This window comes from Hippocampus zosterae, chromosome 2 (assembly GCF_025434085.1).
Source record: "Hippocampus zosterae strain Florida chromosome 2, ASM2543408v3, whole genome shotgun sequence".
In the NCBI taxonomy this organism is placed as follows: Eukaryota; Metazoa; Chordata; class Actinopteri; order Syngnathiformes; family Syngnathidae; genus Hippocampus; species Hippocampus zosterae.
The window spans coordinates 13,325,009-13,344,642 of NC_067452.1; the positions used below are offsets into that span (position 1 = coordinate 13,325,009).

A 19,634-nucleotide genomic window follows, 5' to 3' on the forward strand; every position below is an offset into this window, starting at 1 on the left:
ATTTGCAATGCAGTGAACCCGCAAAAAGTGAACTATGACAGAACAGTGATGACTGTAATACAACAAACCTGAATGTTACAATTTCCACTCATGTCTTCATAATTTAATGAATAATCAGAATTTACAGTTGGATACAATTTTTGATATCTGTTCAACAGCACCATTTTCAAGCAAATGTCAATAAAGATTTTACCCATACCAAAGTTCTGTTTTCAACAGTTAATTAAAATTGGGTTTCACTTGAAATTTAAGTTGCTCTGGAATGGATACAAATAAATACTGTTTTCTTGCAGCTATATTATTGTTTAACATACAACCACGAGTCCTCCAGAACCAAAACTGCAACTTGGATGCCAAGACACTTAAACTTCGTCTGTCTTGGCATTTTCCAGCAGGAAGAATGCAGGACCAGGAGTGACAAAGATGTCCTGGTATGGCTCACTCTGGTGCAGACTCACAGCCCCTTCCTTCTGAAGCACAAGGAAACACTGGAATGTTCTAGCCACCTGCATGCGGGTTTTTCCTGAGCAGAGGTCCCTCAGGCAGAACGATGTGTCCTCACGCCACTGACGCATGTGTGCGCACACACACACACACACACGCACACACACACACACACGGTGTGTTGAATTCTGCAAATTTGTCAAACTTGGGGGCCAGAGACGACCCACCAAATGATTATTTGTGGCTCACAAAAAAAGGGTAGGGCAGAACTATAAACTGCCAGTTTTACAACATCTCACTGAAAACTAAAGAAACTTAAGAATACTTCAACATTTTAGCAACATATGAATTATTAATACAAATTAAAAGGCTATGTTGTTTATTAAAACAAAGGCCCCGATTTGAGGAAATACGGTATTAACAAGAAAGCATGCAGCTATAATAAGAAAAAAAGAAAACGGTTTATTTTTAGGTTCTTACTTGTAGAGATTTCAGGAGCATGTCTGCCTGTTGGTACACCACCCGCTGCTCGCCCAAATTTTGGATGCCCAGCAAAGACTGCAAGTTACAAAAGGAGTGAGTTATTGATTCGTAGCGGCAGCTCAATCTCTAGGGAGGCCTTGGACAAGTTAACGGGAACCATCTGCTGCAGCAATCCTTATAGTTCCCTGCCTCTTGTTAATACTTCTGCAAAGGCGGACAAGCCTGAAAAAGGTACAGCAACATTATATCACTCTCAAACTACACTCTTGACATAGTTGGGAGAGGAAAAAAAGAGTAAATACTTCAGGAACACTGCGTTCCCAATTATTAATGTGATTTCCTAATTGCAGAGGCTCCGATTCGACTGGTCACTGGGAGCAAAGGAGTACAAAGGGGACGTCAACGTTGCACTGAAAACACTGGTATCTCAAATGATCTTTCCTCATTAAAATGGATGGTAATGCCCTTATTTCATTCCAATCCTGCCCCTTTTGTTTTATTTTGTAGCACTCTACAATAATGCATATAAAAACAATAATAACACAACTGAACAGAATGTAAATAATTAAACAGTTGTTAGGCGAATAATGCTGCAATCTAATTCAGTATGCTGCTCCTTCTACTGTTCCCGCCTTCACCAACAGGAGGCTGTACTGTGTAGTAGTCATACAGACACAAAATGAAATACTGTACACACCTTATTCAATTGGGACTGAGTAAGCTTTGGTCATATTAGTAATTTTAAAAGAATATATGAATAGAAAATGCCTCTGAGCATTGTTATTAATGTATCTGTTTACATACATTATGCCACCATTTTTGTTCAAATATCCATTGCTTGAAATGAAAAGGCTGTAAAACTGTGATTACTGATGCTAATCATTAACATGACAATGATACTTTATATTAGATGTGAGCAGTAAGATTGTAGACTGTTCTGAAGGCAACTTGGGAGTTCCCGATCAATGATTTTAACAACCATAACTTAGCCGAGCAACGCATGATTTTTCATTTTTGGCAGTATGACGTCAGTTCTGGCACAACTCGACCGCACGCGTTGTCCAAATTCACATAAAGCTTGTCCAAATTTGCGACTGTTTATGTGGTACACGGAGGTAGTTTAAGGAAACTCTGAAGGCGTTGAAGGACCCAGCCTGCAACGTGTCCTCCGAGAATTTGGGAATCACGTGAGTTGTAGTAGCGTTGGAAGTTACGTCATGTGGCTGAAGGGACTCAGCATGTGAATTTGGACACAGCCCTTGTGTTTCTCAATGGCAATCTTAATTAACTCCTTTGTTTTACATTTTGTAACTGATATTTTGTTGTGTTGTGAGATCCGGTGTTGCTTCACCTGAAATTAGTTTCGTAGATAAAAATAAAACGTTAAACGATTATAAGTTCAAATGCATTTGTTTTTGTGCCACTACGTGGAGCAGGGGAGTCCAAATCCGGTCGTCGAGAGTTACTATTTAGCTGTCTGCTTCCAATACACCTGATTCAAATGATCAGCCAGCTTTGCAGAAGTCTGCTAACGATCCTGATCATTGGAAACGGGTGTGTTTCTTTCACATTCCGACTCTTTCTAGTGAGCTGAGCCAAAACAGCAGGTTCTCGAAAAAATATATTTATTTTTAAACTCTCCATCACTGCAAGAGGCATGACTGCAATGAACAGCCTCGATTAACAGTTCAACTTCTGCCAGTCTTATATTGCCCCCATGTGGCCAACGCAGGGACAGAAGAAGGATCGATGCATTCATTCATTCATTCATCTTCCGAGCCGCTTGATCCTCACTAGGGTCGCGGGGGGTGCTGGAGCCTATCCCAGCCGTCTCCGGGCAGTAGGCGGGGGACACCCTGAATCGGTTGCCAGCCAATCGCAGGGCACACATAGACGAACAACCATCCACGCTCACACTCACACCTAGGGACAATTTAGAGTGTTCAATCAGCCTGCCACGCATGTTTTTGGAATGTGGGAGGAAACCGGAGCACCCGGAGAAAACCCATGCAGGCCCGGGGACAACATGCAAACTCCACACAGGGAGGCCGGAGCTGGAATCGAACCCGGTACCTCTGCACTGTGAAGCCGACGTGCTAACCACTGGACTACCGGGCCGCCCAGGATCGATGCAATGTGACCAAAAAATACAGAGATTGCAACAATTGTTGCTGTTTTTTTCGGGTTGACTGGAATGGATTAATTGCATTTTCCGTCACTGTTTGAGTTACAAGCATGGTTACAGAACGCATTTAACATGTCTTTCAATGTGTATGTGCTGTATTTGGGTTCTTTTGAATCCAACAATTAATCATGCAGGCAAAAGCTGGAGCCATGCAAAGTTTGAAGGCACCTGACTATGCTGCCATATTTGAGACTGATGTACAAACATGGAGTCCTCTGATGGAAGCGTTGGATGACTCGTGTCCGATCTGTGTTCATCCTGACAGACACGAAGCACATATGATAAAAGTGAAATTCATACTTGGCGAGAAATTGCTGGGCTTACTTGCTTGAGCTCCAAGTCACCGAGGTTGTCGATGGAATATATAACGTCTGTGTGCTTGTCTTCTGTAGAAGAATCATCAAGCCTTTCTATGCTGAGTGGACTCATGTTGCTGTCAGCTGACATTGGGAGTGTTTGGAACAGAACAAAAAGACTGCTGATAGAATGCTGTGTGCGAAAATAATAGAGCCCAAACGATAGGGAATTTCTCGAGGCAGATTCCGATATTCGGCAGAAGAAAATCCGATAAGTGACTGGCAGATGAATTAAAAAATATATATATCCATCCATCTATTTTCTGAACCACTTTGTCTTAACCAATTTTGTTGTCTATTTGAGAGGGAAGAAATTTCATCTGTGCTGGATGTTGCAGATACTGCACATTTGACAATAAAGTTGTACTTGACTTGAATAACATAACTTTTTGGGGTCCCTTAATGTTTGCGACAACAAATATACGGATTACAGGCAGAACATTTGACTGTTTTGCAATACTCTGCCCTTAAATAATTGTTTAAATTTAAAAAAGACAAATTTCCAAGGTCAAAAACTGAAAAAATAAAATAAAATAAAATAAACCCATTAACGAATTCATTCATCTTCAGATTGAGTCCATCAACATTATCAACTTGATCGTGATGTTCATTTCAAAACACGATTCACTTATGGTCCCCTTTAGGGTTGGATCACAATTTCTTCTCCTTTCATTACCATGAATCAGAATCAGAACTGATGACTTCAAAATAAAAAACAGAGATGCCTTTGTCAGATGTCAAAACATGTCATGTTAAGGCTGTTGCACACCGTGCAATGCTTCTGAATCCAACTACGCCGCCATTGCAAAAAATGAACCCAAGGGTTCCTTGCAATGTGATAAATTAATCATGTAATTTCATTTTTTGCAATGGAGGCGGCGTAGTTGGATTGGGTTCTTTGCAATGTGAACTATAAGATTCTATACATTCTGAGGCTCCTCATAAAGTGTGTTGTACCGCTGTCGCATCACTTTTTCTCATCCATCAAAAGATGTAGTGTTAGGCAAGGAAGACGCATGTTACTACAGAAAGACAACACGGGTGAAAATAAAGATGAGAAAATTGTGATATATTGAATGTTGTGGCTTGCTCCCATTTTTCAATGGAACCTGTGTGCTCCGTACACCACACCTGTCTATTTTTAACCAAGCTTCGTCATTTCAACTACCGGTACAGATAAAATGATAAATATAGTTAAGCACTGTTGTAAAACACTGTGTACATTATATACTGTACTGCATTGTACTGTCCGACTGTCCATGTTTTATGTTTTGTGTTGTGTTTCTTATTTTACTTGATGTTAACTGTTTTTTAAGCGCTCTGTTACAGCTGCAGCTGTTGTGAAAGTGCTACATAAATCAGGATATATTGTATTGTATTTCTATCACTTGGCGGTGCGGAGGAGGGGGTCGTGTCTCACTTGCACAGAAATGAATTTTCTGCTCATGTGAAAGTTTCTATGCAGCTCTTGGACAGCTATCGAAATAAAATGTTGCATATTGATATTATGTGTTTCCTAATTATGACATATTATTAACATGATCAGCATTTTCACATCAATAAAAAGAATTACGGTAATTGCGAATTATGACATAACTATACCTCACGCCGGACCAAAATTTATTTTTTGAACCATATTGAGATTCTAATATTGGTAAAATTCCAATCACCAATTACTTAGGGTATTCAATTAAATTTCATCTAATGAATAAAAATGTTGACAACAATAAAGATATGACTTGCAGGCAGAACATTTGACGGTTTGCAACACTTTGTCCTTTTAATGTTTGTTTAACTTTATAACCGAGAGGAAAATCAGCAAAAAATGTATTGTTTGTCTTTTATTGGGGTGGCTTTGTCATTCTCTTTGTCCTATGTTGTAATGCATTACAGTAATGTGTAAAATAAATAAACAAAATAATTTGCCAATTTTTATTATTTTAAAAGAGCTAACATCATCTGATTAAATTGGTATGTATTTTGCTCAGAAGTTTGTAGCTCTGAGCTTTTGAAAATTTTGGTGACACCTCCCGAGATGCTGACGGAATTGAATGGAGTCTGCCCGATTATGATTATTTTGAAAAGGGGTAGCATCAGCCGATGAAATCAGCCAACAGAATAATCAGTTGGGCCCAAGAGAATTCAAGGTATCGTACCTTCATGGTCATCTTGCCGCATGACCGCCTCCTCCTCCTCATATGTCACCATGATAACTTCCTTTGGAAAAGCCTGTCAAGGAAAAATGACATTTAACAATAATATCAGACATTTAAAATGGGTATTTTTATGCCTGATCAGGGAGGAGAAGGCGCTTGTGGTGTACCTCCTTAATCTCTGACCCGATAACACCAGAGCAGGGCTGCATCAACAAATTGACTGCAGTTCCACTTTCTTTCCAGTACATGAGCTGCCGAGTGGGGGGAGCCATGATCAGGCTGACAACCAGATCAGAGTCATCACTAAGCTGCAACCGCATGGCCTTGTCCGTCAGAATTGTCATTTGGTCCACAATCAACTTGCGCTTCCTCCGTCCTCTCTTCTTTTTTCTGCTAACTGAGGAAATGTGAGGAGTGAGTCATGTCATGTTTGATACAGTTGATATTTTTCATGACTATTCACTGACAGACAGGCATAGTTGGTTGGTTCTGTTTAATTAACGCAAGACATATTTTCTTTGTTTTGTTTCACACAATCTTAAAGCATACTAATACTTGGGTGGGGGGGGGGGGTCAAACTCATTCTTGTCATGAGCTCCATTGTAGTTGGGGCTTCCTTTAGAGGGCTGTTACGACTGCGAACCCAAAAAATGTACAGTATGATCACATCATATTCAAAGTCTGGTAATGCAGGGTTACTTGATGAAATGACGCAAAAATAAACCGTTTTTTTTGTTAAGCCACGGCCATTCATATTTTCTTTGCAAACACATATGTCATTGGATGTTTGGTTTCAGATATTTCCTTTTGCTGTATACAGTAGGTGTTTAAAATGTGGCTGTGCCTACAAGTGTCAGGCACAGGCAGAAGGGCAAAGGTTGTCTGCTCTTTAGGTGACTGATCGAGGGACTTTTCTTTCTCTGCATGGTCTTGTCTCTTTTCATCTAAAGAACAAACATGGAATTTTTCAACCAGGAGGTTTCACCTATTTTTACACATGGCATTGAATGCTGAAGAAAGTGCATCATTGTACCATGCTGGTGGTTGAGTGAATATTCGTGAGGTATCTCATTGAAATTTTCTAATGGGGTGGAGTCAGTAAAATCTGAATTAGCGCCGCTGTATGTCAGAAAGTCTGTGGGATGAAAAAGCAAAACCATATTCATCATCGATGAGTGAGTTCAAGATGAATTGGTACAAAGACACATTTAACATGTTTGTTCAGATCACTTCACGAGACCAACCAAGACCCATCTCCAATCTGGCGCCCTCATCTCCAAACAAGTCTTGTGGATGACCCAGACTCTGAAAGTCCATATCCAGCTGACCAATGTTGCACTGGGACATATCTATAGCAGATTGCAGGAGACAATGAAAAGCCAAGTCAGTACTCAGGGCTTCACCTCACAGGAACAAAATGTGAAATGCATCTGGTACAATGCTACTGTACTTGCGGATTTGGTTTGGTTAATTATTGAAAAGCACTGTTGCAACTAAAACTGTAAGCTGAATGGGGTTTTCTCTCTCTCTTTTAAGGCTGTTCAACATCTTGGGGGTGGAGAGTCTGAACTTTGTGTTTTGACATGGAAAAACTCGTTGTTGTGTTTGTTTTGATGTTTACATGATACACACTAAACACCTGAAATAAAAATACTTAAAATTTGGATCCCTGTGTGTTTACAGAACTTGTATGACCTCAAACTGACCTTGTGTGCAGACAGCTAAAGCTAGGTATGTTTTTCATTCTTCCCACCAGTGTGTAGTTAGCACTTGGTGTGCTTACTAATATGATGTGCTATTTGTTGGATATACAAATAAAATTTTTATGAAGGTTTGAAGAGTTAAGCAAGACGAACTATGATGTTTTGCCATTTTGGTGAAAGGTTTTCTTGTGTGAAAAGTACTGCAAAAATAGCCAATTGTTACAAAACAGTGTGCTATAAACCATTAGATAAAAAGGTAATCTAAAAACACGATTAAAAGTTGTACATTATAAAAGTTGCATCACCAAAACGTATTTGTCTGATTGTATATAATTTTGTTCTTGTTTCTTCAAATGGTTACCTGAATATTCCTTCAGGGTGATTTCATCTGGATGGCTTTGGTTTTGCGAAAAGATATCCATATCCATGTTGAAGTCACTGCTGGAGAGAAAAACAGAATGGATAATAAATAGAAATCAGATATTAAAATTCCACAATTAGAAACATGTTTAGATATGTAATTGAGGAACTTAACATTCAGCCCTCATTTGTACTTCATACTTTTCATTATCAATTAAGTGTAGGAAGACATCTTAACTGTGTTCATTCATTGGTGTGAGCATTTTACTCAGAAAAGTTTTGCTTCGTAATATGTTGACCCTTTGAACTTGTCATGCATCAAGTTCATGTGAAGTGTAGAAATGAGAAGTCAAAAAGGTACCTTGGGTCAGACAAGAAAGAAAAATCTTTACTCAAAGGGATTTCTTTTAAAGCGGCCTCAAACCCTTCACAAGACAAACTGTCTGTCCCATATGGAGCATCTAGAATGAAAAAGGTTACGTCCAAGCAGATGCCAAAATCGTAATCGATGTACTTGATAGGACAGAGCATTCTGAGTGGAAGACATATTCTTGCAGAAAATATCCATCCTGTCCCTTAACATTCTTGCATGAATCAACTCGGTGTCCTGTTAATGAGTTTAAGCACGAAATTAGCAGAGAGATGGCAGTTTTATTCAAAATATGTTTTTTGTATCCTCACATTATCTATAAAGGTCACACTCGACAGACGATGAAGAACTATTGACAGGACCTGAGGTGTTAAGTCAAAATGTCTTACCTGGCCGGAAAGACAGTTTGAGTTTAGCCAAAGCATGACTGCAGTCTGTAAGGAGATAGTTTGCTTTTCTGGAAAAGATCTGAACCACGCCAAGGAGCAAAGATCCACATAGCCGCAAACCAAGTATCTGTAAATACAGCATGACTCATTTCATACAAGTACTTTTTGCGCGTTAACTGATCAAATGAATTTGGTAGTTTACAATTGTTCACCTGTGGGGAAGATGTGATATCTTCTATTGCTCCATCCAAATCACATTCAATGACATGGGCCTGGGTGAGCTGCTGCTTAAAGTGCACCGAGAGCCAGATTTTCTTGAGTGTTTCCCACTTGTACGAAAAGGGCGTCCAAAAAGTGGGCATTTTCCTAGAGTAATTTTGTCACCTGAAATGAAAACATTTCACTTATGGTTTCATTCAAGGTGTTGCATCGCCAGTGGTAAATGCACGGTAATTACAAAATTCTGGTGACAGATGTCACAGAAAAAGTCCTCTTTGGAGCTGGCTGCGAGGGTTAAAACCCATGCATGGCATGCATTTTTTTTTTTTTTTTGCAACACAAGGCATGTCAGGTGTACATGATGTGTACCTGCAGGCCTCAGGAGTTTTAACACAGGAAGTTCCCAAGAGGTATAATCCTGTATTCATATCAACAAGCAAATATAGAAACAGACATTAATTCCACTAGACATTAGAAGTAATTAAAAATATTAATGGGGTTTGTATAATCGACTTCTTGTCATCCAGTGAATGGCAGTTGAGTAACCGATAGCAACTAAAGAAAAGTGTCTTTCTGGTTTAATATTGTCATCACCTAGAGTAAAATTGTTTCGTGCTGTCGAGTACAAAACTTTAATTTCTGAATTCAGGCATTAACGTTTGATGTTTAAATTGGTTGAGGCTGTGTTGGTGAAAAGATTAACATAGGGGTTCATTGAAAATTTTTAGACATGTACTGGACCGAAAAATTGTGTGTCTATCTATCTATCTATCTATCTATCTATCTATCTATCTATCTATCTATCTATCTACTGTATCTATCTATCTATCTATCTATCTATCTATCTATCTATCTATCTATCTATCTATCTATCTATCTATCTATCTATCTATCTATCTATCTATCTATCTATCTATCTATCTATCTATCTATCTATCTATCTATCTATCTATCTCACATGACAGACAGACAGGATATAGATAGAAAGGATATAGATAGATATATCTATCTATCTCACATGACAGACAGACAGGATATAGATAGACAGACAGGATATAGATAGATAGATAGATAGATAGATAGATAGATAGATAGATAGATAGATAGATAGATAGATAGATAGATAGATAGATAGATAGATAGATAGATAGATAGATAGATAGATAGATAGATAGATAGATAGATAGATAGATAGAGATATAAAAACGTCACAGACCCAGCAATTAATTCCACCTGTCGATAAAATGTAACGCGCTAGTCTTTAATCCCACAAGCGGTAAAACATGGTACAGTACTATACTTTTCTTTTAGGAGTTCCTATCCGCAACAGCTCACCCAACACACTGCCTGTTTAAACCAACCGTCGCCATCGCTAGAATAGCAAACAGTTTATTACATTAATATTCAAATACATTTTGTTATCCCCACTTTTGACAACTATAGCCACCGCTGAGGAGAGAATAGTGTTGTCTTTCTGTAATAATGTTGTCAGCAGTAACAAAAACATTTAATTGAGTCAACGAATTTCTCCCTTTTGTCCAGTGTTAATGTAGTTCAAGTACGGAATAAATGTGACAAGTTAACTTCGACATTGAAAGCTACCTGTGTTGGCAAATGGTTTAACACACAAAGTGTACAGTTAACAACCAATTTTGGACAAGGGTAAGAGTCAAAGTAAAGAGTCAGAGTAAATAAGAAACAAGAGTAAAGTCGTACCCGCCCATTAAATTCAGTAGTTATCGCAGTTACAGTTGTAAATTCATTACCGTATTTGAAAACCCCGCTTTTTTTACATTCCGCAAGTGACGTCAAAGGTTTGATGCTGTATTCAAGGAAAGTGGGAAATCCGTAACTTCAGAACCCCGACTGGGAAAACAGCACTGGAACGCCCATTTGTATTGAGAGATGCGAGTTGCGAAGTTGAGGGAAATAAAGGACCCAAAATTCTACAATCAGACGCCATTTGACCGTATTGCCAAAACATAATTTACAAGATTAAAAACATACAGTATATTTATCTATATTTAGTTTATTATTCTATTTAGTTGTTCAAAGTAACTTCATGTAACACAAGGTGATTTGATGTGTGCTGGCTGTGTGTTATGCCGTTATCTACATGCATGAAGTTATTTAATGAAATGAATTTAATGCTTTGAAGATCAGATATTCAATTCTTTATATAAATAGTATACATTTTTACAATTTTTATTTATATAAATAATAGAAATAGTGAAAAAGGTTTGGTGGAAGTCAGAATTTGTTGTGATGAACCAGAACAATGCCCTGCGATTGGCTGGCAACCGATTCAGGGTGTCCCCCGCCTACTGCCTGAGGACAGCTGGGATAGGCTCCAGGACCCCCCGCGACCCCAGTGAGGATCAAGCGGCTCAGAAGATGAATGAATCAATGAATGAATGAACCAGAACAATAAATAATTTGTCGGAATCGGCCATCCGTTGTCGTTCACCTCGAATGCTTTGAGGTCCGCGCTGGGACAAATCGAATGTGATCATTCCGACTTCCCACTTTCATTGAATATACAGTAGCATAAATCACAGAACTTCCAAGACATATGGGCCAGATAATTTGATTTGATGGTCCAGTTGTGGCCTTGAGTATGACACATGCATTTGACAATACATTTCACTTGCACCTCTCCCCACTACTCTAATACTGTATAATTACATACAATCTTTATGACCAACAAAACTTAATTAAACAGACAGCAATAAACTTTATTTGTAATTTAACATATTTTCTATGCATACATGAAGCACAGTATCACATGAGTGCTTGGTCATATGTGCAGTAGCATGCATGTTTACATATTACATACCCCATTCCCCCATTAACCACATTAAGTATTCCTCCAAAGATAAATACAGGGTCATAAGAAAAAGTCAAAATGCTCTGAAAACGATTCAGATATTCTTCTCAGTATCTCAGTGCTCACCTAAATGCTTATCCACATTAAATGCCCAGTCCCTGTGGAAAAGGGGGTGGCAGAAGTTGATGGATTCCGTCCTTAAAGGGGAATCAAATTGAACATATCTACACTTGCCATATCTTCTATGTACCCCCCCCCCCCCCCCGCATGTCTAATCACGGAACTCTGATTAATATTACATTTGTGGACTAAGAATTAAAATAATTAATCCCTCTGTTCATCCATCCCAGGGCCTGCAATGTCAGGCTTTTACCGACCCCTAACGTTGACTGAAATTGATGTCAAACTGCCCTCTGGTTTGAAGTGCAAAAGTCACAGCTTACTGATTTTCTGAGTTTGGCTCAAGGGCAGCGACATTTGTGTGTTTTCTACACTGGCAATGTGAAATAATACCCTGTTCTGAAATAAAGTGATGGCTATTAAAAAAATTGTATATTCAAATTAGATTCATTGATTGGTCAATCAAAAAATAATAATCTACAGATAAATTGTGTATTAAAATTATCGTAAGTTGCAGTCCTAATTGTCCTACTGATTTTTCTGCCAAAATGAGAAAGACCACATCCTTTTAAGAAGGACCGGTAAACATACTGGATTTGATTTATGGGGACTGAAAAAAAAACATGTGGCGGGCCAGATCTGACTCCGGGGCCTTAAACTTCACATGTGCAGAAATGGAATACTATGAAAGCTGGCCCTCTCGCAATATTGTAAAGTCTTGCAACAAAAAAACATTCCTGGTGATGTCAACATGTGTTTCCGAGTGCCTGTCCTCACTTGTTTGCCTCGTGAGTGAAGGAGCACCACTAGAGGAAGTCAGCCAGTGGTGTGGCGGTGAGCTGGCTGAGTGTCACCTTCTGTGAACGGATCCAGTCACTATGCAAACTGTCCTTTGGGCTGTGTTTATATGACACTTGGTGGGATTGTCAACGCAGTGAAGACATGCCTCACATATATACATTTGCCCGGTTGAGAAGCGTGTGGAGATGATTGTGTCTTTGTTGCGTGGCGGAGTGGAACCCAAACGTGGACTTGACCTAGAGATCCTCTGTCGTAACGTGAACGTGTCCCTGTAGAGACATTCACGGAAGTTTGGCTTACAGAGCAGGTAAACCGCTGGATTGTAGACGGTGGAGGATTTGGCAAACACAGCAGCCCTGGCGAATGCAGACGGAGGAACCCGTGTGGCATCACTGAATGCTGACCACATGGCGACACCAGCATAGGGAGTCCAAGCACCGAGGAAGCCTATACACACTGCTACTGACAGCTGTGGAAAAGAATAGACAGAAACAGCTATTGATGCATATGCCATAAAACCCATTCATCCATCCATTAATTTTCAACACTGCTTATGCTGAACAGCGTCATGGGATATTGCTGGAGCAAATCTCAGCTGACTTCGGGCGGAAGGTAGACTGCACCCTGAACTGGTCGGCAGACAGTTGCAGGGCCCATGTAGAGACAAACAACCATTCACACCCACATCCACACCGTCACCGAGTGGGAACAGATCGCACGTTGCCTGTACACAAGTCAGGCGAGTTTACCACTACGCCATCAGCGAATTGCTGTAAAACCATACGCAGCAATTCCGCATTTACAATGGGGCTTAGTTTCCAGACTGCAATAGTGATCACATTTTGTTTCACTATCTATATATATTTGAAAGTTTCTTGCATATAATGCCACAATATATGCATGTGAGTTGCAGGCGTTATCGTTGTCCTCTTGCAGTCGCACTACTGCTGTCCTCACATTCTACACTGCAGTATCTGTGACTTTCAACGATTGTGCCTTTCAAAGGCAGTGTGTCCTATTCTGGTGTGTGAAGTGGAAGTGAGTGAATGAGGACGTAGCGCTGGCTGGATGTTAATTGGCTAAACTGGTAGCCATTCTGTGCATGTTTAGTGACAGTGTCAGTATTTTGAGGCCATCAGTGGTCCAAAAATGTTTGTTTTAACTGTATTTTGTCACTGTTGAATAAAACTTAATATAGCTCATCAACCTAATCCATCAACAAATAACAATGTCTGATTAAATCCATGGTGGACTTTTCCTAATTTGGATTGCCACGAGAATTCCAGGGTTGTATGATAAGCAAAATGGAATTAATTTGAAGTTAGTTAGTTCATCTTTGGGTTATACAGACGCAATGTGGTTCTACAGCCAGTCTTTTTGAACGGTATTTATTTGGCCATTGATTTTGCATTTTATTTTATTTGAATGATTCATTTCATGTGTGCTCTGTATAAGATATCCTTTATTCGTCCCACACTGAGGAAATTTACAGCCTCCAGCAGCAAGAATGTATGTAGAAAGAAGAAAGAAGAAAGAGAAAAAAACAACAAACATCTTTCAATTAAATGCAATATGAACACAAAATGGATAAATCGCAGTACTATTTACAATTTTCCTTTACATCATTTAATTATTATTATTATTATGATTGTTATTTTTTATTCATCAGCCTGACAGCAGTCGGTAGGAACGAGCGTCGGTATCTCTCCTTCTTGTAGCGCAGGTGTAACAGTCTCTGGCTGAAGGAGCTACCAAGTGCTGTCAGGGCGGGCTGGAGGGGGTGGGAGGGACTGGCCATCATAGCTTTTAGCTTAGTTAGCATCCTTCTGTTGCCCACCTCCTCCAGAGTGTCAAGGGAGCAACCCAGGACAGAACTGGCCTTCCTGACCAGTCGCTCCAGTCTCTTTCTGTCCTGGGCTGAGATGCTGCCTGACCAGCAGACAATGCCATAATGGATGGCCGAGGCCACCACCGAGTTATAGAACGTCTTAAGGAGTGACCCCTGAACCCCAGAAGACCTCAGTTTCCTGAGTAGGAAGAGTGGGCTCTGTCCTTTCCTAATCAGGGTGTCCGTGTTTGTAGACCAGTCCAGTTTGTCGTTCAGAAGAACACCAAGGTACTTGTAGGAGGTCACCCTCTCTATGTCCATACCCTTGATGTTCATCGGTGCTGGTGAGGACTTTTTCCTGCAGAAATCCACAACCAACTCCTTAGTTTTCCTAGGGTTGATCTGGAGGAGATTCTGCTGGCACCAGTCCACAAAGTCCTTTGTCAGCCCCCTGTACTCCCGATCGTCCCCTTCTGTAATGAGGCCAACAATCGCAGAGTCATCGGAGAACTTCTGAAGGTGGCAGTTTGGAGTGTCGTGTCTGAAGTCCGAGGTGTAGAGGATGAACAGGAATGGAGCCAGAACAGTCCCCTGCGGCGCTCCAGTGCTGCAGAGAAGCCGGCCCGACTCACAGCTCTGCAATCTCACGTACTGCGGCCGATTTGTGAGGTAGTCTATGATCCATGCTGTGAGATGGTGGTCCACTCCGGCGTTTTGCAGTTTGCCTCCCAGCAAATTGGGCTGGATGGTGTTGAAGGCACTGGAGAAATCAAAGAACATGATTCTCACAGTGCTCCCAGCCTTCTCCAAGTGTGACAGCACTGAGTGGAGGAGGTAGATAATGGCGTCTTCCACGCCGATGCCAGGCTGATAGGCGAACTGCAGCGGGTCCAGTGACGGGCTCACCAGCGGTCGAAGGTGGGCGAGGATGAGTCTCTCCAGCTCTATTATCTATGTAAATTATGTGTTTTAAAACTGAAGGTATAAAATATCAAATAATTGCCATTAGTTTTGCATATTTTTAAGAACAAATAAGTATTATATCAGAAAATATGTTGTTATTGGGGGTAAAAAAAATCCTCTATCAGGCTTTACAATTTTGTGTATATTGCAGGTCGACTCTCACATGGCTCACAGTGAAGAGACACACTCAATCGCTCTGACCTTGACAATAAGCGAGTGCACATTGGTGCTCTTGGTTTGTGGCGACACGTGCTGCTGGACAGCCTGCCGGGAGGCTCGCACTGTGAGTAGGATGGACGAGTAGGACAAAGGGATGAGGCAAGACAATGTACGACAAAGCTGAAATCTCGTGGTTGGGCGCATGCCAGTCAACGCAACAGGCTGTGCCGTAAGGTTCTGTGCCATATCTTCCCCACTGTACCAGCGGTGCCACAGCAAACACTGATGCGTAACACCACACTGCAACCACCAGGAGACGAGCATGTGCCCAAGAGAATTTGTTGCCTGATAAAGACAAGAGAGCGACAGTGAGATATTTCTCTACTCACTTAAGTTGCTCATTGGTTGTTCAGCCATTTCTCACTTTTTTTCTCACTATTTTGGAAAGCAGACTTTAAGGCAGCAAACGAAGGAGAGGGCAATGAGATTTGTTAGGCTGCATAGACCAAACAGTACACCACACATTGCATAGAGCTGACAGGCAGTCTCTCCAAAGAGCCGCCTGTTTGCAGAGAGGACAAGAAAATGGTGCAGACTGTAGGCAGTCGAACTGAAATATTGACTGAAATGGCATTTTTGGCTCTAAGTTTTTGTACATGTACACAAACTTGTCACACTACATCACATTTTATCTTAATCTTACATTATTACACAATTACACTTGTTTCTTTTCACTTTGTGTTGAGATGATGGCCATTAAGTGTCCTTGGGTGTCTTGAAAGGCGCTTATAAATAAAATGTATTATTATTATTATTATTATTAATGTTTGTGAAGTATTTTTTCATCGTTTATTTATTTAGTTTTTGTTTGTTGTATATTACATCTGGTGTGCTGTTATGTATTGTTGTGGGGCATACAAGAACCAGGTTTCCACTGTGTCTCTTTTTGCTTCTTAAGATACAATTTAGATGACATTAAAATGCTGTAATAGGCTCTCTAAAATATGTGCAGAAAAAATACTAGGATACTTTCCTGGATGACTGCGTGTTTTTGTGCAAGTGCTTAATTTGGGGCACTAAAATGTAGTGTTGTATTGTTTTACTTGTACAACGTCACAGTGCAGCATGAAGTGAAAACAAACAAAAAAATAAGTTTCATCTCAGCAGAGTAAGTATACAGTAGGTATGTGTGCTGCGTGTGTGTGTGTGTGTGTGTGTGTGTGTGTGTGTGTGTGTGTGTGTGTGAGAGAGAGAGAGAGAGAGAAAGAGAGAGAGAGACAGAGAGAGAGAGAGAGAGAGAGAGAGGGAGAGAGAGAGAGAGAGAGAGAGCGAGAGAGAGAGAGAGAGAGAGAGAGAGAGAAAGGTAGATGGCCTTGCATGCATGCATGCATGGACTTGCAGGGCGGGACAGCCCTACAAAATCTCTGTGTAGCAATACCCGTACATTGAATACACCAGTTACATAGTGACTGATTTAAAATGCGTCAGAAGTTGACTTAACTATCCTGATGTGTGCGGGTTTCCGAAGCCCCTGGTTTTGTGGCGTTTAAAATTTTGAATCGCGGCCCGCGCCGCGGTGACATCGCATATTACAGTCAATCAAAATGCATGCAAGATTTTTTCTTCCAGCTGCCGGGGATTCACTGTTTCTGTGGATGAAATCTGATATATGTAATATGTTTTTATTTCAACTTTTTGTTTCAGATAAAGCTTTAAATTTGTATAAGAGAAAGAGAAAGGCTCAATGACGTACCTGTGTGAGAAAGCTGACGGTATGGCCAAAGGGAATAAAATGAGTGTCATCCCAAGGTCACTGATTGAGAGACTGATGATGAAGAACTCGGGCGGCTTAAGGCTCAAGCGCTTGTGATGGGCAACAAGTAGCAGAATGCAATTGCCCAGGAGGGACAGCACACCTGGGAGGGGGAAAAAAAAGATTGTTCACACGTGTGGACTTATCGACCTCAGCTAGGGACCATCAAGGAGTTTACTCGCAATCTAAGATGTAGAGTGAGCCCATGGCAAGATCATACTCCTTGGAGATAGTGGAGGTAAACACAGCTGATGTGTCTGAAGCATTTCCCATCTACATCATTGGCACACTAATGAGTACATTTGGAACGAACACAGGCACACGAAACGCATGTAAAACGGCAAATATCAAACAATTAACTCTCAAGTTCACTGTGAACATTTAATCGTCAGCAAAGCTGTTCCTGCTTTGATGCACTCACTTTTAAACCGTGTGGAATCAAATGCAAAATAGATGAAAAAGGTTGCACTACTGTACCAAACTAATGATTTTGGAAGATCTTGAAGTGCAAATATAAGAAATGACTTCCTTCCCGCAAAAATTCCTGCATTGTAAAATTATGGTATTACAAAGAACGAATGGATTTGTTGACTTTTTTTTGTTTGTTTTAGGCAATTTGTTGAATGGATGAATTATCAGAATTCAGAACCTTCTTCACCAAAACACTGTAGCTATGAAAAAAGTTGTTAAGTCTTTCCATTTACAGTGTAGCCTTCGTGGAGGTCTGCACTTTCAAAATCCACCTTTGAATTCATTGTTGATTCTATTATGAGGCATTATGATAAATTATTACCTATATATAATTTATATATAATATAATTAATATAATATTTTATATATATATATATGGTTTATATAAATATATATATTTATATATATGGTTTTTTGTTCGGGAAAATATGTTAATTGATTCATAGCCTAAGCATTTATTCTTTCTGGCCATTTGTGTGTTATTGGAGCAGTCCAACTCATTTGGCTTGTGGATTGGCGATGACATCACACTCACTGGCTGGAAGCAAAAAGTGTACCGGTAATTGACGTGCAAATTGAGTTCTGCTGTGTGTGTCAATGATAAAATGAATAGCACCACACAAGTCGACTGTAAGTGCCTCGTTTGCAACAGCCGGTATTTGTTGAACCAGATGTGTTGTAAGAGTGATTTATGAGCAGATGGGGGCATTCCGATAGGAAGGACAGAAGGTCTGTCGGTCTAGTATTTTGTTGATAACCATTTTTGTCAACTTATTTGTCTCTACCCTTGGAGAATCAGGGTCATGGTCATGGCTCAGGGACAGAGAGCAAAATTATCCTGTGATTATTCCAAAATGATCATCTGAAAACATAATGTCAAATTTGACTTGGCTTCCACCCAATAACTCCAGTAGAAAGCATTTGCAAAGTAGCAAAAGCGCTGTGTCATCCTACTTTATCGTATACCGCCGCAGCTCACCGGCCGACAGGCATGGAAAGCTGCTTAACCCTCCTGTTGTCCTCATTTTCCTGTACACACCCAGTGAGGGAGAACTATATCACACATAATGTGGTGTTGTTTCTTCAAGCAATATGAAATTTGGTGTTTAAGGGAATACAGGCTCTCAATCTGAGGTGTGCCGTGGCTGTCGAGATGCCCACCTCAAAGAGAAGGGCTGTCATGTAAAAAACTCCGAGCGGGGTCGTGGTCCTTCTCAGGCCACTCACTCTGACACGTCGAAATGAGATTAATGTCACATAGTAACAATCACTGGGATGGCAAGAAACTGGAGGCATACGGTTTTCAACACATCCACAGTCGGTTCACATTTTCATAAAACCGTTGTGGGAGTTCGAAACTTGTGGGCGTCATATTTTTGCCACACTTGCTTTAAGACTTCAGAGAAATGTTTTGGGGATTGCCTGGCCAGTGTAAACTGAAATGCAGTTGTGCCTTGATTTATGGGTTTCATTTGTAATTTGCTCTTTGACCACATTCGTAGCTCACAACAATTCAGACACAGCACAAGTAGTGATGACGAGTCTTCCAGCGAACACAGTTTCTCAAACCACATCCGCCAAATAGCTAAAAAAGAACAAAGAAAAGCTTTTTTTCTTTGTTACATTTGTCTTAACAGCGTCAATGATTCTCTCTGCATCATGTTTATCATGAAATGAACATTTTATTTTGGACCGTCAAAGGAAAAAAATTCCTACGTCTGCATTTCACATTCGAATCTCAAATATGTACTATAAAAACTTTCAAATTTGTTAGGATTTAGATTTCTCATGAATCATGAAACTCCGCAACTGAACTCAACTTTTAAAGTTGCAAGATAAATAATTTATCTTGCGCTCGCACAACAGCCGCAGCTGTATGAAAGTGCTTTGCGCATAACATAAATAACCATATTCATATACAAACCACTGTTTCTGAGAACTCCTTTTCAGCTGTGAGCTGACAATCTTCCCGCTATTCTGAACGTAT

The 19,634-nt window shown here is 40.2% G+C and overlaps 1 protein-coding gene and 1 pseudogene across 2 annotated transcripts; both read right to left on the reverse strand.

Moving 5' to 3' along the window:
- Nucleotides 1-88: 88 nt before the first annotated feature.
- LOC127595982 (double-strand-break repair protein rad21 homolog) lies at nucleotides 89-10,939 on the reverse strand. 2 transcript variants are annotated; one of them, XM_052058089.1, is made up of 15 exons: nucleotides 10,382-10,939; nucleotides 9,035-9,083; nucleotides 8,659-8,830; nucleotides 8,447-8,573; nucleotides 8,049-8,148; nucleotides 7,689-7,765; nucleotides 6,869-6,973; nucleotides 6,658-6,759; nucleotides 6,473-6,568; nucleotides 5,792-6,021; nucleotides 5,625-5,697; nucleotides 3,437-3,552; nucleotides 3,281-3,370; nucleotides 925-1,002; nucleotides 89-566 (listed from the first exon to the last, which is right to left on the reverse strand). In XM_052058089.1, exons 3-15 carry the CDS (start codon nucleotides 8,806-8,808, stop codon nucleotides 363-365), a joined length of 1,548 nt encoding a protein of 515 aa, XP_051914049.1. In that variant the 5' UTR covers nucleotides 8,809-8,830; nucleotides 9,035-9,083; nucleotides 10,382-10,939; the 3' UTR covers nucleotides 89-362. The 2 variants fall into 2 exon arrangements, with proteins under 2 accessions (XP_051914049.1, XP_051914050.1); XM_052058090.1 differs by lacking the exon at nucleotides 9,035-9,083.
- Nucleotides 10,940-11,085: 146 nt separating this feature from the next.
- On the reverse strand, nucleotides 11,086-17,961 carry LOC127596079 (opsin-5-like; annotated as a pseudogene).
- Between the last annotated feature and the right edge of the window lie 1,673 nt (nucleotides 17,962-19,634).